At 40.2% G+C, this 17,511-nt stretch overlaps 2 protein-coding genes across 3 annotated transcripts; both read right to left on the reverse strand.

The window, feature by feature from the left end:
- Positions 1-238: 238 nt before the first annotated feature.
- On the reverse strand, positions 239-6,985 carry slc35b1 (solute carrier family 35 member B1). Its single transcript, XM_063470821.1, has 9 exons — positions 6,462-6,985; positions 4,295-4,386; positions 3,979-4,109; positions 3,830-3,860; positions 3,191-3,351; positions 2,918-3,044; positions 1,502-1,608; positions 1,214-1,367; positions 239-927 (listed from the first exon to the last, which is right to left on the reverse strand). Exons 1-9 carry the CDS (start codon positions 6,584-6,586, stop codon positions 875-877), a joined length of 981 nt encoding a protein of 326 aa, XP_063326891.1. The 5' UTR covers positions 6,587-6,985; the 3' UTR covers positions 239-874.
- Positions 6,986-8,014: 1,029 nt separating this feature from the next.
- Positions 8,015-16,570, reverse strand: fam117aa (family with sequence similarity 117 member Aa). 2 transcript variants are annotated; one of them, XM_063470823.1, is made up of 8 exons: positions 16,088-16,570; positions 14,560-14,705; positions 11,903-11,998; positions 11,597-11,710; positions 11,162-11,278; positions 10,649-10,805; positions 10,263-10,437; positions 8,015-8,846 (listed from the first exon to the last, which is right to left on the reverse strand). In XM_063470823.1, exons 1-8 carry the CDS (start codon positions 16,209-16,211, stop codon positions 8,633-8,635), a joined length of 1,143 nt encoding a protein of 380 aa, XP_063326893.1. In that variant the 5' UTR covers positions 16,212-16,570; the 3' UTR covers positions 8,015-8,632. The 2 variants fall into 2 exon arrangements, with proteins under 2 accessions (XP_063326893.1, XP_063326892.1); XM_063470822.1 differs by having other exon boundaries at positions 10,580-10,805.
- Positions 16,571-17,511: the final 941 nt, after the last annotated feature.

Consider the following 17,511-nt stretch of genomic DNA (forward strand, 5'->3'; position numbering starts at 1 on the left):
TCCACAATCAATGCATCTTTAAAAATATTATTTGAAGCAGAGAAAATTGTGTAAGCTACATATTATTGGAATATCGATGGGTGTTTAAATACATTTAATTGTTGGGTTTGGCTAACAAGTTCAACAAGTAGCTGGTGATTAGTGTCATGATGCGGTCAATACCATTCTAGAATGAACCGATTTGAACCAGTTTTTAAAAATTGAAAAAAAAAAAAAAAGAATAAAAATGACAACAAAATATAATAATTTCCCTTTTATGGCAAGTAATTTTCAATTTTAGAAAATAAACGTAAATACAATTTAATAGTAAGACTGGACATAAGACAACAGGCGACATACAACCATCTAAATTTTCATAAAGGACATTAAACTTACTAATTGTTTTCTCAGACAAACTAAATGTTACAATTACACACATTCAAGCATCCATTTGTAAACCATTTGGTGTAATTTCATGGGTTAACTGCTGGAAATGTATTTCTAAGGCCTTGTTTGGTTCAACATCAATCCAAGGCAGGTGAGCTGGTTTCAGAAACAATAAAGATTTGTCTGAATAAAATAAGGTTTACACCTGTGCATTTCAGCCAGTTCAAATTCTTCCACAAAAAGGATTGCAAGTTGTGTCACAGCTCATTCTGGACTTGATCCCATATAATGCATCTCTTCAGTATATCAACTGTACACAACAGAAGCTGGAGTTGAAAACTACAGCGACTCTCTTTTATATGCAGTAAAATATCTGACCATAGTTCAACAAGTCATAGGCACATATAGTGTGCCTGTACATGATGTCTTATGAAAATAATATACTGGCTATAGAGTGTTTCCAATGTAGTGTTTCTCTTCTTTTTTTTCCTCATGTGCGCCAGATGTTTCAGTGTGTAGTCTTCTTGGGGGCTTTGCCAAATTTAGCATCCATTCCAAGACCTAAAGTGAGAAAACCAAAGATGTGAATGGAGGGAAGACACCACATCTGAACAGATATTTTATATACATTTAACCTGACGAAATGTCTTGATGCATGCTCAGTAATCCAGGTAAGTAAATTCCAAAAAGTTGACTCTGTTCATCTGAACGTAGCATTTTCAATGGGAGAAACGTTTTGTCACTTGGATTGAAAAGACTATGTCCAGATGAACAGAATCAACCTTTTGGAAACCTGACGAAATGGAAATCTAATATATTAAAATATGAAAGTAATATAGTTACTAACCGAGGAATACGAGAATGGTGCCAACCCACTGCATTGTAGTCATTACATTGCCAAACAAAATAACAGAGCCAAGGATGGTGAAGAACTTCCTCGTAGTTGTGACAATGGAGCAGGTCAGAGGCCCAAAGTACACAACTGTCATGAAGATGAAGGTCTGAAAAAGGAACATTTGAGCCAGCCAGTCAGGATGTCAGTCATTACTAAGCATCTATTCTAAAACACAACAGGGTGTTTCCTGTTCTTTAATATGGCATTGCTAATAATCAGTACTCGCAGTGATCCACCTACCTGGCCTAAAGCACTGGTGACTCCAAACAGAAATATATTGTAAAAGATGCCCGGGTGACGCTCTGCAAAACTCAGGAATTCCCACACTTCCCCTGTCCACAACACCGCTGAGAACAGAGAAGAACGTAACATCAACATCTTTTCAAAAACACAGTTCATTTCTGAATATACTTGGTAAGAAAACCAGACCGGGTTCACAGTGTGAATGTACAGCACCACCAAGTGGTTCTGTACAGTATTAGCAGTTAGGTGAAATCTTAGTGTGGGGGTGTAATGAATTTGTAGGAGTGGAGGTATAAGAATACCTTTGCATCTTGGGAAATACTAGACATCAAAGTCTTGCTGTGCATGTTGAAACCAGGAGTATATCTGCATTTGCACACATTTGACAACCAATAACTAAAAGCTCTTAAGGTTGCATATTGGAACTGCACTTAACGCTTACGGAAAAAAAAAACCCCATAGCTTTATAAAATGTAATTTAGCATAATAAAGTGGTTCAGGAAGGATAGAAAAACACTCCAAGACGGCAGACCCTACCAGTTAGTTAGCTTAAAAGTGATGACAGTCCTCCAGTTCTCATATAATCTTTGACCTATTGATCTTTATCTCACAGCCCATTAGTACCTAACCTTAAAAAACCCATCATTAAATTGTGTTTGTTTTATGTGCCTTGCTCTTCAGCATATTGTAGCAATCTGCTAACAGAACTGAGGGCTTTGAGGTGCAGGATTTCTTATCTAAAAAGATAACACTCCGCACTATGCCTTGACTGAATTAATGAGTTTTTGCCTCCTGAGGGAAAAGTGCACACATTTTCTGCTTCTAATGCAGCTGTTATTGGTTCTGTTTGAGGTTTTTTTTAAACTTCTTGCCACCAACTACTGCATCACACCCGCTATTCATCCTGGAGCTCATGTCAGAATCCAGAATGAGAATAAAATATACCAAACTCACATTAAAAACACCTTAGGAACACAGCACTACAACGGAGAACAACTTATGGTACTTTTGTAAATGCAAAATCACCATGAGGTGATTTCACTTTGAATTGGTGTTTAAAAAGTTTTGAGTGGAAAAGCACCTGAGGAAAACTACATTAAACATAGGATATTTTGTTCTTACCTTTAATCAAAAAAATTTGTTTATTATAAACATTATAGCACCATAAGAAATTTTCTGCAAAAGCCTTAAACCGGTACTATGCTCTTAGATAATTAATCATAAAGAAAGCTTTGAAACCGTATATTCAATCCACCAGTGTTGGCAGTACTGAACCACACCAAGGTGAGTTTGCTCATTAGTGTCTCCTCTCTAGCTGCAGGTGAGCAAATCAGTGTAATGGCCAGATGTATTTTCAGTTGGAATGAGAGCCTGCATGCTCCTGACACATATTCTATTAGATGTGAGACTCACCTAGTCCCAGCACCAGACTGGACCACATGTTGATGTTCAGCATCATGTGGTTCGCACCCGTCTGGAAGCGAGCCCTCATGTGGTCCTGGGCCACACCAGTCAAACCGTCCAATGTCAGAGAGACCAGCTATGATGCAGCAAAACACAACACCAAGACATGAGACGAAAGTAATAGGAAAGTCAAAGCACCCGTGAGGACACGAGGGAGATGCAGGCAGATGGGCAGCATATGAGGACAAATAGGTGAAATGAACAGAATATGTGTTAGCTCACCAGCAGAATCTCTCCAAAGCCAAAAATATGGTCATCAGCAACAGCAGAGCTCTTGTTGGGTTTATAGAGAAAAAGAGCAACACCGCTCACAATCAGCAACACACACAGGTATTTAGCCAGTGGATACTTCTTCCTCAGTATTGTCACACCGAGGATCATCACTGCAAGGACACAATAACAGAAATATGAAGCCAATTGATACCAGCCTGGACAGCGTGTCAAAACTTCAGCCCTGAGAGTGAAACATATGGAAGGAAACAGAATTCAAGAGATAACCAAGCTGTGAGGGGTGAGAGTTAACCTTCATGTATAAACAGAACATACTGTAATATGCAGGCTCTCAGCTCCACATGCCTAAGAAGAATATTCGAACTAAATGTGTCCCTAATCTTTAAAAAAAGACCTCAGAATCACTCGTGTTTGTTTGGTAGCCTACACTTAAAATAAAAGTAAATAATCTGACTTTGTATATTTCCTCATACACACCCTGCATACTGTACACTTTCTGAATTAGTCAGTACAGACAGACTGCTGTCTACGGAAACAAAGGTAAGCAGTGACAAAATATTATGTAAATGATATGGTGAAAGAAAGCACTTTAAAAAGCAACACCACAAAATTTATTAATATTCCATTTACCTGGTATGGGCTTGCAGGATTTCCCCAAAACCTATCAAACAAAAACACAGTTATAGAATATGCAAGGCCCAAGCACAAATACACAAACATTGAAAAAAGAAAAACACGTAACCAGTTACTGTTGACCCATTTAAATAGGGCATACTCACCTGGGTGGGGTAGTTGACATATTGAAGGGCAGAGTTACTGGACACCATGGCTCCAAGATAAGAGAGCGAGCACAGGCCATAGAGCCAGCTCTTCGTGTGATCTGGCTTGGAGCTCTCAAAAAACTGGATCACTAATTATTAAAAGAGAATTAAAGAAAAACGTTCACAACATTACATTATTTTAAATATTAGGCAGAGAAGTTAACATACAAGAGATTTGACTGGTGTTGTTCTCATGTGTTTCCTAGCAGAGTCAGTGGAGTCTTTTAACCACTGTTATTAGTTTTTGTGTGCATTTTGTGTAGCACATACTCACAGATCTTTGCAAAGACACAACTGATGATGCACTGGATGAAGACCAGCGTCCGGGCGAATCTGAACTTCTCGTGACCATAATCACCTCGAGTGCTAGAAAACAGAGAGCAACAGCATGTTGAACACAACAGACCCGTCTTGGCAGAAGCATGCAAATAGCTAGGTTAAACATCTGAGTGGTTTCATGTGTCTCCTGGCTGTGAAAAGGGCATTCAGAAAAGGAGAGTGAAAGAGGGGTGTGGTGAGGGTAGCAGTCTGTTAGTGGACCAAAAGTTTTTTCAGCAGCTGTCTTGCTTGAGTACTTGGTGTCAGTTTGCAATTGTTTTTAATGGGCTAATCTGAAGATAATATGTCCATATCCATAACAACATGTAATAACATGTAATAAAAGTCAGACACTGGTTTGTAGAACTGCCGCTTCACCTCACATGGCATTTTCAAGTCATCATTTTGAAACCAGAGAGTATTCCTGTACCCTTTGTTGACAGCATACCATCTGTGTCCTTTCTCACTATGTGAAAGAGAACACAGGCAGAGCTCTGCTTACTTTACATATGCCAAACTGCAGATTTTAAAGTTGCATGTATAGGAAAAACAGTATATATGAAACTAAAATGTCTCTTTTGCAAAAACTTATGACTGAACCAGTAAATCTCTGAGATTTTTAAATTTACTCCCCAAAAAAGAAAAACAACGCAAAACAAAAGTCTGTGTAATGCAGAATTTGGCTTTTAAGATAGACTAAAAATTAAAAAATTATTCTTCAGAGAAGAAGTTTTCCAGATGTCTTATTCTTTTGCATATTTCTCACACACACGTTTCATTTCATCAAACAAATTTTAATATTAGACAGCGATAACCAGAGAAAACCATGATTTAACTTATTAAGGCAAAAAGAACCAAACCTGTGTGAAAAAGTAATTGCGCCCATTTATTGTTAAACCACGAGTTAACTTTGATTACCGCCATTTGAAAGCTGAGCCCAGTTTCACTAGTCACACCCAGGCCAGATTACTGCCAGACCCGTAGAATAAAGAAATTGCTTAAATAGATCCTGTCTGACAAAAGATCAACTTTTTAGAAAGTTTGAATCCCATCTTATCTGACGTAAAACTAACACATCATAACAGTAGCAGTCAAACATGGTGGTGGTAGTGTTATGACCTGAGGCTGCTTCATGATCAGAACAACTTGCTGTAATTGATGGAACCACAAATTTTGCTCTACCAGAAAATCCTCATAGAGGATGTCCAGCCATCAGTTTGTGCCCTGCAGTTTAAGTTCACTTGGGTTAAACAGGAAGACAATAATCTGAAACACACCAGCAAGTCCACCTCAGAGCTGCTAAAAAAAAAAAATGAAGGTTTTGGCATGGCCTAGTCAAAGTCCAGACTTAATTCAGATTGACCTGAAACAGACATTCATTTTCAAAAAAACATTTAATGTGGCCAAAACAAAACAATTCTACAAAGAACAGTGAGGAAAGCAATATCTGCCTCACAGTGAGGTAAAGGACTCATTTCCAGTTATCACAAATACTTGATTACAGTTCTTGTTACCAAGGTTGGCACAACCACTTATTAGTTTTAGGGGGTAATTACTTTTTAATGCAGAGCCGGGTAGGTTTTGATAGCTCCCCCCTTTAATAAATCAATAAATCTTAAAAAATGCCAGTTTATATTTACATGGGTCATCTTTGTCTAATAGTGAAATTTAAGTGTGACAAATATGTAAAAATAAATAAATAAATCAAAAAGGGGGAATACTGTTGCAGTACTGTATTTAGTTTTACTTAACAGATCTGGAGATCTACAAAGACAGTGCTTCAGGTCATATGCTCATATGATTAAGATTATGAGAACTGTGATTTTTTTCTAATGAGAAAACTATAACCAAACTCCAAGTAAAATTTTAATTTAATTGAAATTTTAACATAGTCACTGTTACACCGGTAGATTAGATATTCCAAGACAATGCAAACACATGTTACGGAGTATTCCGTTATACACTTGGGATTGTAAAACATGTTGTGATAGGAAAAATAAACTAATTTAGATTCGGTGACGTCTGTATGCATAGCAAAATTAAAGTGGCAGCTTTTCGAATGGAGTTTTGGTTCACAGCAGCATAAAAATGTATCTAGTTTAGCTTCGTTACTTGTTACTTACATCGTCTCTTGCAATATTCCGTAATAAAAGTAGCACACGAAGACTCCGAAGAAGCAAACGATGAACCGTAACCTCATATTGTCCCACAGCGAGGCGGGCTTCCCAGCTCCCTTTCCCGCTGCCATGCCGTCGTCGACCACCCCGGGAATGTTAACCGACACCACCGCTCCACTTCCCGCTCCTCTCGCTCCGACCTCTCGCTCCACTATAGCCGCTATCACGAGCCCGGAAATGGCGCTCGCGTGTTTACGTTGGCTGTGGATTATGCACCAGCTGGAAGACTTGCTGATATATCGCAGTAAATCTTATTTGCCGGAGCTTTCCAACTCTTGTCTTGAGATTCGAGTATCATGCCATAGTTGGTTGTCCTATATCACCCCAGACAGAAGTGCCTTCTAGCTGTGCAGCTGCTATATTAAAAGCATCCCGTTTTTCCCACCCGAGTAACGGTAAGGATGTGCCGCTCGGGTTTTCATTGGAAAATTAAAACCTGCAATTAGCAGGAAGAAAGCAATCGCGTCAGGAAAAGTTATCGTCTAAAAGGACCCATTAGGTGTCAGTACCTGAGCCTGTACGCTTATATTAAGTTTAATAAAACTACCCTGAGTTATACAGGCATAATAACGTGTTTAATATACTCCGCTCCAATCCTTCAAACAAAACGCTGCCTCTTCTGTGATCGTTTGGTGTTCGCGTTAACCTTTAGTGGTTAGTCGTGACTTGAGGCAGCTATTTAAAAAGCCGAGGTCCTTTCTTGAAAATGTGGCGTGCCCTTTTGTCGTCCTAGGATGTGGATTAAATTCATTGGTCCATGTAAGAACTATAGAGCCGCTTTAAGCCAATCACAAAGCTGATTTGGCAAAGGAGGGGGAGGGTTTAGATTTAAAAACCCACAGACACACGTGTCAAATGCAGACACGACAACAAAAAATAACCACAGGAATTATAATTACCGTAGAAGGCATTTTAACGCCCCCAAAACAAATTTCTTTTATTGTTTTCTGCACAGGCAACAACACAGGTAACATTTTTAACTGCTATCACGTAAAAAGAATACAAAAAAAAAAAAAAAAAAGCTGACAAATTCTTCATTGACGTTTACTCCCCATTTATCCTGTAGGTCATTTCTTATTATGTTGAAAAAACACAACTGAATAATAATTCAAAGGGAAGTCAAGCTCTTCACTAACACTGTGGTCTAAACTCCAGGGTTCAAAAAAGGCTCAAACTGACAAACACTGCGACCTGCTCTAATTATTCAAAATAGTTTGGTTATAACAAAGCCCCCTGTAGGCAAATAAAGCTATAAAATGTCTGCTTATAAAACAGCACAAGTCAGAACAGTGAAAACAGAAGCAGTATCATCTGCTTCTTATAAAGACATAAAAATATGTATCTCCCTTGAAACACATCTGTAGAAAAGTAGGCCATTGGAAACTTTAAGCCAAAAATATTTCAAACAGATATATATATATATATATATATATATATATATATATATATATATATATATATATTCAACAAATATTTTGTTTTTCATCAGTTAACCCTCACAAATTAAGCTGGATGTTTATCTAAAATCAACAATACTCACCTAGAATACCCATCAATTGTTTGGATAGTAAGAAGGCAATACCTGTACCAGTGTGTGTTATAAGTGCTAGGGTTTTTGACAGTAAATTCTCACGTTTCAAGATGAAAAATAAAAGCATCCCTTCTAGACTGCGGTCTCTAACTAGAACAATTTTAATGCAAAAGAATGATTTAATAAACGCAAGTATTTATAAAGCTTTTCAAGCATTTCCACAACTTAAATCCTGCAGTCTAATCCATGCCTCATACGGTTGAATACTAGGACAGTTTAAGTGCTGATGAGGTAAATATCAGCTGAATCAAAGCTTCCTGCAGGTAGAAAAAAAAACATTAAAAAACCCAAAACAAAAGATAAAGCGGGCAGAATTTAGGCCACAGTTATTCTAAAGTATGACAGCAACAAATCTTCACAGTCACAAAGGTTATTTTGATCACAGTGATGATGGCATGTTACAGCAGTGATGCAACACTGTCCATTGTCACGATGCATTAAAAAAATATATATATCACATCCAGTTTCTGCTTGTCCTGGCAGTGCAATGTGGTTCAGCCCTGAGAGATTCTGCTCAGATATCCACCTACTGCATGCCCAGGTGCCTGGTAGGAGAGGCCTGATCTGAGCAGCCAGTGACGGGAGATACCGACAGGCCACGAAAGAGGAGGTCCATGGAGGGCAAGAGGGGCTTCAAAAGACTGACCGGGCAGAAAGCTGAGCCTCCGTGGGGGGTGAAGTTGACTTTATTGGGGTCAGGGCAGGATGACTGGAGGAGAGTCTCATCCTGATAGGCAGAGCTGTAGATGGAGAGATAGAAGGTAGGAGCATGAACCCCCATACTGCAACACAGCACCCACGGCTTTATATGTAGTTACATATTTATAGCGCCATAATAACAACTTCTACAAGCCATCAATTCCATTAAGTCATTCAGTGAAAAATAACTGTCACACAAGATCAGAAGGTTTCAAGTGTGCACTGATATTCTGACAAGACTAATTTAAGCTGTTTTCTTCAAAAGTGTATAAATTAGCTTATTTTCTAAGGTTGTCATAGTGCATTGAGCCGCATAGTTGATTTAACACACATTTTTAGGCCAGGTGTCCTTCCTGATGTAACCTTTTCATTTATCCAGACTTGGGACTGCTCCAAGGCAGATACTGACTCGTGACCTCCTGAGGCTGGGTTTGTGTTTCCTCCGAGTTGTGACCTTTTGCGCATTAGGCAATTTTGCTAATCAACACACTATGGAATCCCACAAATATGTAGGATAAAATGCTTTTTCATCTGTTTCTGCTGATACAGTGACTGGAGATTTTTCTACAGAATATCAAATAAGGACGCCATTATTATTGCAATTAAAGTGCCACAAATAATAACTCATCCTAATTCGGTAACACAATCAAGGCTTCATTTTTCCTGTATATTTCATACTTAGTGACAAACCGAATTAACAGATGAAAACGTGGCATATAGGGAACCAATCTAAACTCAGATGGTGTCATAATTTGATAGCAACTACAGTGTGCAAATAACATCATCTTACTTAAATAATCATAGATTATATATGCATTTATGTCTCTAGATAACTATGTCCTCCTTAACGGGTGGGCCAATCTCAACAAAACTTTGTATAAATATCACCACACATATAGCAATTATTATCGTCTATATGGTTTTTTTTTTAAGGAAAAATTTCCTATAAATCCAAGTTCTTTGTATTTGTATATACATTATGTTTATTCAATGATTCCCCTGCAAATGCAATGTTACGGCCTCAGTTTGTACTTGTTTCACGTGTCACGTGGCCTAATGTAAATAAGCTACATTTAAAAACAAACCCTCCTTGGAGACCTCTCAGACTGGAAAATGGCATAAATTTCATCAAAGTGGTGGACACTTGGTGCTCAACCTGGAAATTCAAATTCATAAGGGACCACATGTAAATGTGTAGCAAGCTGTTACAAAAATACACATAAATAATAAATTTGTATAAAACTTTTGCAAAATTATTTGTCATTACTGGCTCCAAGGTTACAACGTGTGCCTTTTGTCTTGTGATCTGAACTTGATTTGGAGTGGTAATGACATCCTGTTTTGCTCTGATGGTACTTGTGGGAGGGGTTTAGTTGGGTACAAAAGTAAATTTGTGGTATATAAAGTAGGAAATAATTGCATGATATGATCTATGCATGATGCTTTGGTGTACTTACACTGCTTCCTCACACACTCGAACTCGCTCACAGCCTTCTGGCGGTTCGCGCTGAAAAGAGTAGGTTTTGTTGGGACGAGGCGAAGAGGAGCAGGCCTGCAGCAGAGGAGGATCCAGTGCAAATGAAGGAAGCAATGCTGATGGAGAGGGACACAAGATCTCATAGTCCACAGGCTCTGCATAAAGAGAGAGAGATTTTTACTAACAGTACCAGAATTAAAGCAAACCTCTGTCTGTAGTATTATTATTTTTCAAAAATATATCCATTTATGGTTTAATAAAGCACTGCAAAACACAGGAAATGTAAGCCTGTCTAACCTGGCTCTCCCATGGTGCAGGGAGATTGGGATGGGGATAAAAGTGATGGATTCAAAGGACAAGGTGAACCTGAAGGTGTCAGAAGTGACGCATCAAGAATACAAGGGGATTGAGAAGGAGAAAGAAGGGAAGGATCCAGTGGCCCCGGTGAGGGGTCACTCTGAGAGCCACTGCTGCATCTCTGGGCAGGGGCGGGAGCTCTGTGGCCATCTGGGATATCCAAAATCTGTAAAATTCAGAAGCAAATAAATGAAAATTTAGCATAATAACACTGAGGTGAATGTGAATAAAGATCCTTTTCTTTTTTTCATGTCAGTATGGACCAAAATCTCTGAGGAATGTTTCCAGCACCTTGTTGAATCTTTGCTATGAATAATTAAAACAGTTCTGAAAGCAAAAGGCGGTCCACCCTGGTATTATCAAGGTGTAACGAATGAAGTGACCAGTGATGAAATATGGCACACAGATATTTTGATGAGAAAGGCAACTGCACTATAAATTGGTTGATACTGGTAGTATTTATAGCCTTTTGATATTAACACCTTTCTGGTTTTACGTATAAGCAAGCTTCAGTGACCTAACCTCATGCTGATCGTCTTGTTTTTCACACACAAACACTTCCTCCAGCTCTAAGTTGAGGCCCTCAACGCTCCGTCGCAGCCGTGGAGCAAGTCTGTTCAGCGGCATCAGTGGCATCGTCTGAGGAGAAATGAGTATAATACAGACAAATTTTGATATACTAAGCCTGATTATCTGGTTTTTCACAAGTGCAATGGTTAATAGTGTATGTGAACAGTACAGAATGATATGCTTGTTTCAAACTGTCTTTCAGAGACAGCATGGCAGTAGCATGGCAGACTTGATGACAGCCAGTACTAAAAAAAGAACAAGTGTTTTTTTATATCCCTGTTACCAAGCTCCTCATCGTCTGCCTGTGGAACACAGTCTGGCATTGGGAGCAATCATTAAAACTTTGTTGTATGTGTTCTTTAATATCCTAATTGGAAAAAATACTACCTGAGTGACTCCTGCTGCATGACCTGCAGGCAGGGGGTGGTGGGGGAGCTCGCATCCTGCTGAGGGAGGGGCATGGCGGGAACGCTTCTGCAACTGGTGTCTCAGCTTGGCCACCTGAGGGCAGAGTGGAGAAAAAAATGATTCAGGGGTCATTGTGATTCATTCAAGGTTAAGGTTCAAAGTTTGCCCTGAAGGAACCCTTTTATTTCAGGCTATCAATGGGAGGCTAAAGAGAAAAAGAGTGTGGGTATGTGAGAGAAATAGAAGAAATGATTAATTAACTGCTTTAGTGTATACAATACTTGCCTCCCTTAGGTGCTCTGCACTGCCCCAGGAAGCTGAGCGCTTGTGCCCACCAGCACTTCGTCTTCCCCGGGTTTCCTCTGCCCAGGAACTTGGAGTCTTTAAAAAAAAAAAAAAAAAGAGAGAGAGCATATATAAATAAGGCATCCAGTGTTTTGCCTGACATGCTGTTGAGGGGCTCTGGTAGAAAATGGCTTAATTGGCAGTAATTCTGGCTGTCAGAAAGGGTGACCTTTTTGGAGACCCACTCTATTTTTTTTTTTTTTGCCAAAACCAGCAAACTCCATTCGACACTCGTGTGCACAACACTTAAGTTGAGCCCCACAGCTGTCTTGCACACCTGCCCCACAACAGCTGTACAGCGGAAGGCGACAAGAAACCACCATGAGCTGCAAAACAGCCCGGCTTACACTCTCATAAAAAAACATCCAAACCACATCAGTGTAAAAACTATAAATACAGTGCATTCAACACCTCAGTGCACTTACACACACAAATAAGTTATTTGTTGTTATTCACAAAGTCACACACTGTTGAGGAAAAACAAAAAGCAGCCAGCAAGCAGACTTTTTAGTGCACGTCTTCCTTTGTCAGTCACAACTCTGTAACATCCTTTTCACTCCTATATTCGTACCGATTTCTTCACATTGACTCTTGATCTTCTACCAGTGGGAGCTGGGTTGTTTGCTGCTGACTGTTGGTTGTATGCAGTAGACTGGACATTCATCATCACACGGGTCAACTTAAGCAACAGGATCCGATACTCTAGGTTCTGGTGCCTCCACGTTTAGGGTCAACTGCTTCACACACTTTCAAAGAATCTGATCCACTCCCTGGTGTCCAGTCTATTCATAAGCCACTCACAGGCAACCATGCACTGTGACTGCATTGTGAATTTCTGTCCCCCGAAACACAAGGTGCTCGGCCTCACAGCTCAGGGAAGTCTTACTGTTGCCATTACTGCCTGTAGAAAAACACCGACATCATCTCCTCTTCAGTCGACTCATACGTACTCTGTCGCCAGGCTAAATAAGTCCGAATGCAGCATGAGTCAGTCATACAGTGGCACTGGTGTAGAGTTACGGCTACCAACCTCCCCCACCATCCAACACCAAAAACCCCACCCTCCCCAAAACATGGACAAGGGATCATGGAACACAAACCTATAAAAAGACCCCAAGGTACCAAAGCACTTGGTCTGCATGGCTAATATTTCCAGCTTGAGGCACTGATTAAAATGTCCTCGGTATTTTTTTTTTTTAATATAGTGAACAAGGTGGAAAAAAATATTATTTCCTTTACATTTTGGGCTAATTCTATAAAAAAAAAATTCTTCATTTATGCAGAACCTCAGATTTAAGAAGTCGCAATCAGAGAGTTTTCATTTTTAAAGGTTACTATATTTAACTGCTGCTACTTTAATAGGTCAAATTAAAGAAAACTCTAATGAGAACTGCAATCTCAACAACTATTGAGTGTGTCAAGATCATTTTTAACCACCAATGTGATTAAAAGTTAGTTAGAGAGGCAAGACTGAGATGGTTTGGACATGTGCAGAGGAGGGCCAGCGGACATATTGGACAACGGATGTTAAAGATCTAGGAAGACTACAGAAGATTCATGGATGTAGTGAAGGAGGACATGGTGTGACAGAAGAGGAAGCAAATAATAGGGTGAGATGCAGGCTGCTGTGGCAACACCTAAAGGGAGCAGCCGAACGAAGATGAGGATGACCAGGATTAATGTCTGCAAAACGGATGAGATTCCATCAGCTTTGTGCTAATTAGCAAAATGCTAAACCATTGTTGACTGTCAGCATGTTAATATAATGTTAGCATTTAGCTCAAAAACAAGCCAACAAAACTCAAAGAGCTGCAGGCACTAATTCAGACTAAAATCAAATGCAATTGCCTTAAACATTCAATTGATTCATTGGTTGCAGTTACTTTCGTTTGATTCACTAAGTGATTATTCTAACACAGACTGGATTAAAAAGGTGCAGTAGTGTGCAAAGTAAAGAATGAAGTAACACCAAACAACTAGTCATATCATCTGACATGATGCAGAGGAACTATGGCAGAAGGAGGTGCTGGGTGGGGTGCTGCTGAGTACGTGTTAGTGTGGTTTTTGGGGAGTGCTGGGGGATGGGGTGCCTGTATAATGAGGTCAGGAGGGGCCTGTGTCTCACAATGGAGGCAAAGGGGGTTCGTTCGGGTTTAAACTGTGTCAGGAGAGAAGACGAAGCTTGCGGAGCTTGGCGATGTTACTCCAGGCTTTGTGCACTAGTTAGGAGCAGATACAGTCGAGGGGGGAGCAGCGAGGGAAGAGAAGCAGATTTTTTTTTTAAAGAAGAACAAAAACGAGTATTTCCAGTTGGCTGCCTTCCACCCGCCGCGTCGAACTGGAACCACCAGACACCTGCAGAGCTAACATCAGATATCTTGTCCTCTATAGAAATCGTTAACATCCAGGAGAAGCACAGCAGACACAAGTTTGCCTTTTCTGCAATTGAAGCAACAGGTTCACACTGTGTTCCTGCAGTAACAGAAGCACTGGTACAGAACAAACTGGGATTAATTGAGACCAAGCTCATTCGATTATAGCAACTCCATCACAGTATCATAACAGATTTGGGGGTTTCAGGATATATTAATCATTACCTGTGTGGCTTTATCATTGAGACAGCTAAGTACTGTCCCGTCTGCCTCTTTGGGCCACTGCCCCTGGAGATAGGGTCCGACAATTGCGTCCAAAGAAAGAGTTCGGCGGATGGTGGGTTTTGGTGGACGAGCCGTGGTTCTGTCTGCTGTGGAAACAGAGAAAATAGAAAGAAGCCAGGGGCATGTTGAGACTGTGTAAGCTTCCACTCAGTACATGTCGAAACTGTTTCTGTGCTGAAGAGGGATTGAACTCCTGCCTGTGTAATCATGTTTAGCCTTCAGTAAGACACTGTATTGGACATGTAAGTGTAAATAACTCTTTAGCCCCAGTGGCAGTTGCTCACAGCCTCCTTCCTTTCCATAAGTGTGCAGACCACAGGGCTGTGTGAGTGTAACAAGTGTGTATGTGTGCGTGTTGGCAGCGTTTTGTATCTCTGGCAGGTGTGGACCATGCCTTTGACCTGGAGCAAAGCCATCCAGCTACACAACACTGGCAACACTCACCACAGCCAGCTAGTACATTTACAACTAATCCAAAAGCACACCCACAGTATGTTGTCATCAGCCCATGCTGCAGGGCAGACAGGACACATAAATAACATGCAGATGTGAGTTTTGTGGATACAGTGAAAGAACAAGTACTCAAAGTAAAACAAAGAGGTCTTTAAAGCTGCTGCTGTGTTAGCATGAAGCATGCAGCAGGAATCCCACAGGTCAGAGTGCTAAGGGGCAGCTGAGTGTCTAAATAACATTATGAGAACAGTGTTATGTTTCAGGGCTAGCAGCCTTCATTGTTGACTTAGCACGTTGGAATTGTACTCTTTTGAGCACAATCCAAGTAAAACGGCTGGTGCATAGTTAGGCACACTGAAACAGTTCATGCCCTTGCTTTGGGTAAGAAGCATGGTCGTCTCTTGTATTTGCTTCTTAAATATTCCTCCTGCTTTTCTTCAGTGTGCTGTGGTTCATTGATCATTCAGCGTATGAATAGCTGGTCCTGATATTACATGCTTTCCCTCCAGAGCTCCAACTAACAGTTCTAGAGACTTCTGGAAGAATCTTTACAAAGGTGCATTGATTAAACTGCAGAGTACTTTGAGGAATTGAAAAATAATGCATTTCCTATTAAATATGTCAGAAAATAGCAACTATCCCCCCATCACAAATTCACAGTGTTGTCTTACCAGCTTTTCAAAATATAAAAATATGCAGTTTTTAATGACAAAAACAACTTAATTCATCCACGATAAAAACAGCAACAGGGTCAGTTTTCATTAATCACCCAGCAATTCATGTTTAATGATTAATCACTCTGGCTAAGTTCCCCTTTGTGATGATACAAAGTCAATATTTTTGCTTGAATAAAATCCACTATATATCAAAACCACAAAACATTAACCCTTTGCCCCACTGGGTCACATTTCTAAGGAATAATGATGATTAAGTGATGCACAATCAAACTTTTCAGCTCTGGACCACATGGAAGCGAATGCAGATTCAAGCCCCCTCCTCCTGAGTGTGTATTTACCCGTCTTGACCTCTCTGCTGAGGAGAGCTGAGCCCCTCTGGAGCTGGTATGGGACTGTGGCTCTAAGGGGCTGCAGGCTGGGGTTGCTGCACCCCCGAGGCGCTCCTCCACTTCGGCTCGACATCCCCCACTTGGCTCCCACAGCCGAGCGCAGCTTATGAAAACAGTCGTCCCTGCTTTTCTTTTTCCTCGTCGTTCACTGCAGCTCTCACGGGCTTTCTCACTGAGCGCGCTCACTTCATCCACACTGATGATCCAAAGCTCTGATCGGGCCTCTGGATGGAGAAACTACTCGAGCTTTCTTTTGTGATGTTGACCATGATGTTTGTTGCCTCACTGCTTACTTTCGGGAAGAAAAAAAACACGCGTGTTAAGTGAGCTTTGCAGTTTAACGCATTATACCAAACTCCGTATTATTCTTCATGCTGCAGAGTGAAAAGGACACCAGCAGAGTCTGAGTGGTCCTGTGTCACATTGCTGCTTGTTTCCCTTGTCTGCAAAGTGACAACACAACTACTCAACCTGTGCAACTATCTCGTGCAGCATGTAATTCCAAGGGAGGATGATGTGGTTGGTTGCTGCAGAATATTACTGAGCACTTATTGGCCATCACATCCATCTGTCTCCTAAAAGGAAAGCCACCGCCCCCCCAAGCATTAAAAAAAACTTGAAGCTCCCACCCACTTTGTTGAGATTTTTTTTCCTTCACTATGCGGGGCATGCGCCATCCCCTCCTCCCTTTAAAATCCACGTACAAACCAAAATCTATTCACAGCGTGTACGTGTGGCTGTGTGTGTGTGCCTTTGTGGTCTTTCAAAGGAAGTTCAGGGACCGCTAAAGGTCACTGCAGGGGTTCAAGGGATCGAGGGCAATTTTCTCTATTATATCAGAATAAAGCAATGGCACTGAAGTAACCTTAGAGCAACGTGCTTGTAGGTTTTGCAAGTCGGTAATCCTCCACAGGCTTAAGCAGAAATAGACAAATTAAATTAATATTTTATTTGATACAATATTCCTAACAGATATTTTCACCATTCTTTTTTTCCTTCTATAAAAAACGTCTTCAACACAAGTACCAGGATTCGGCTTTGTGCACTGTTTACATGATTTTGAACTATTTGCTTGGATTTTTCATTTTTATTCTATCATAACCATAAAATATAGTTGAAATAATCCATAATTTCTGCCAGAGTTATAATTAAAATGTATAATTTCTTGTGCAATGCAGTTAATCATAGAGGAACATCTGCACTATTCAGTATGACTTTGATTTGCCAAATGGGAGCAGCTACAGACTAAACAAATGATATGAACACGTTTTTATTTATAATGCTTCATAGATGCAAATTATAATAATATACTTTTAAAGACCTTAACATGAAGTTAATGAACTACTTAAAAAGTCCCTGCAGGCATTGTTTGT

This window comes from Pelmatolapia mariae, linkage group LG4 (genome assembly GCF_036321145.2).
Source record: "Pelmatolapia mariae isolate MD_Pm_ZW linkage group LG4, Pm_UMD_F_2, whole genome shotgun sequence".
NCBI classification, from domain to species: domain Eukaryota; kingdom Metazoa; phylum Chordata; class Actinopteri; order Cichliformes; family Cichlidae; genus Pelmatolapia; species Pelmatolapia mariae.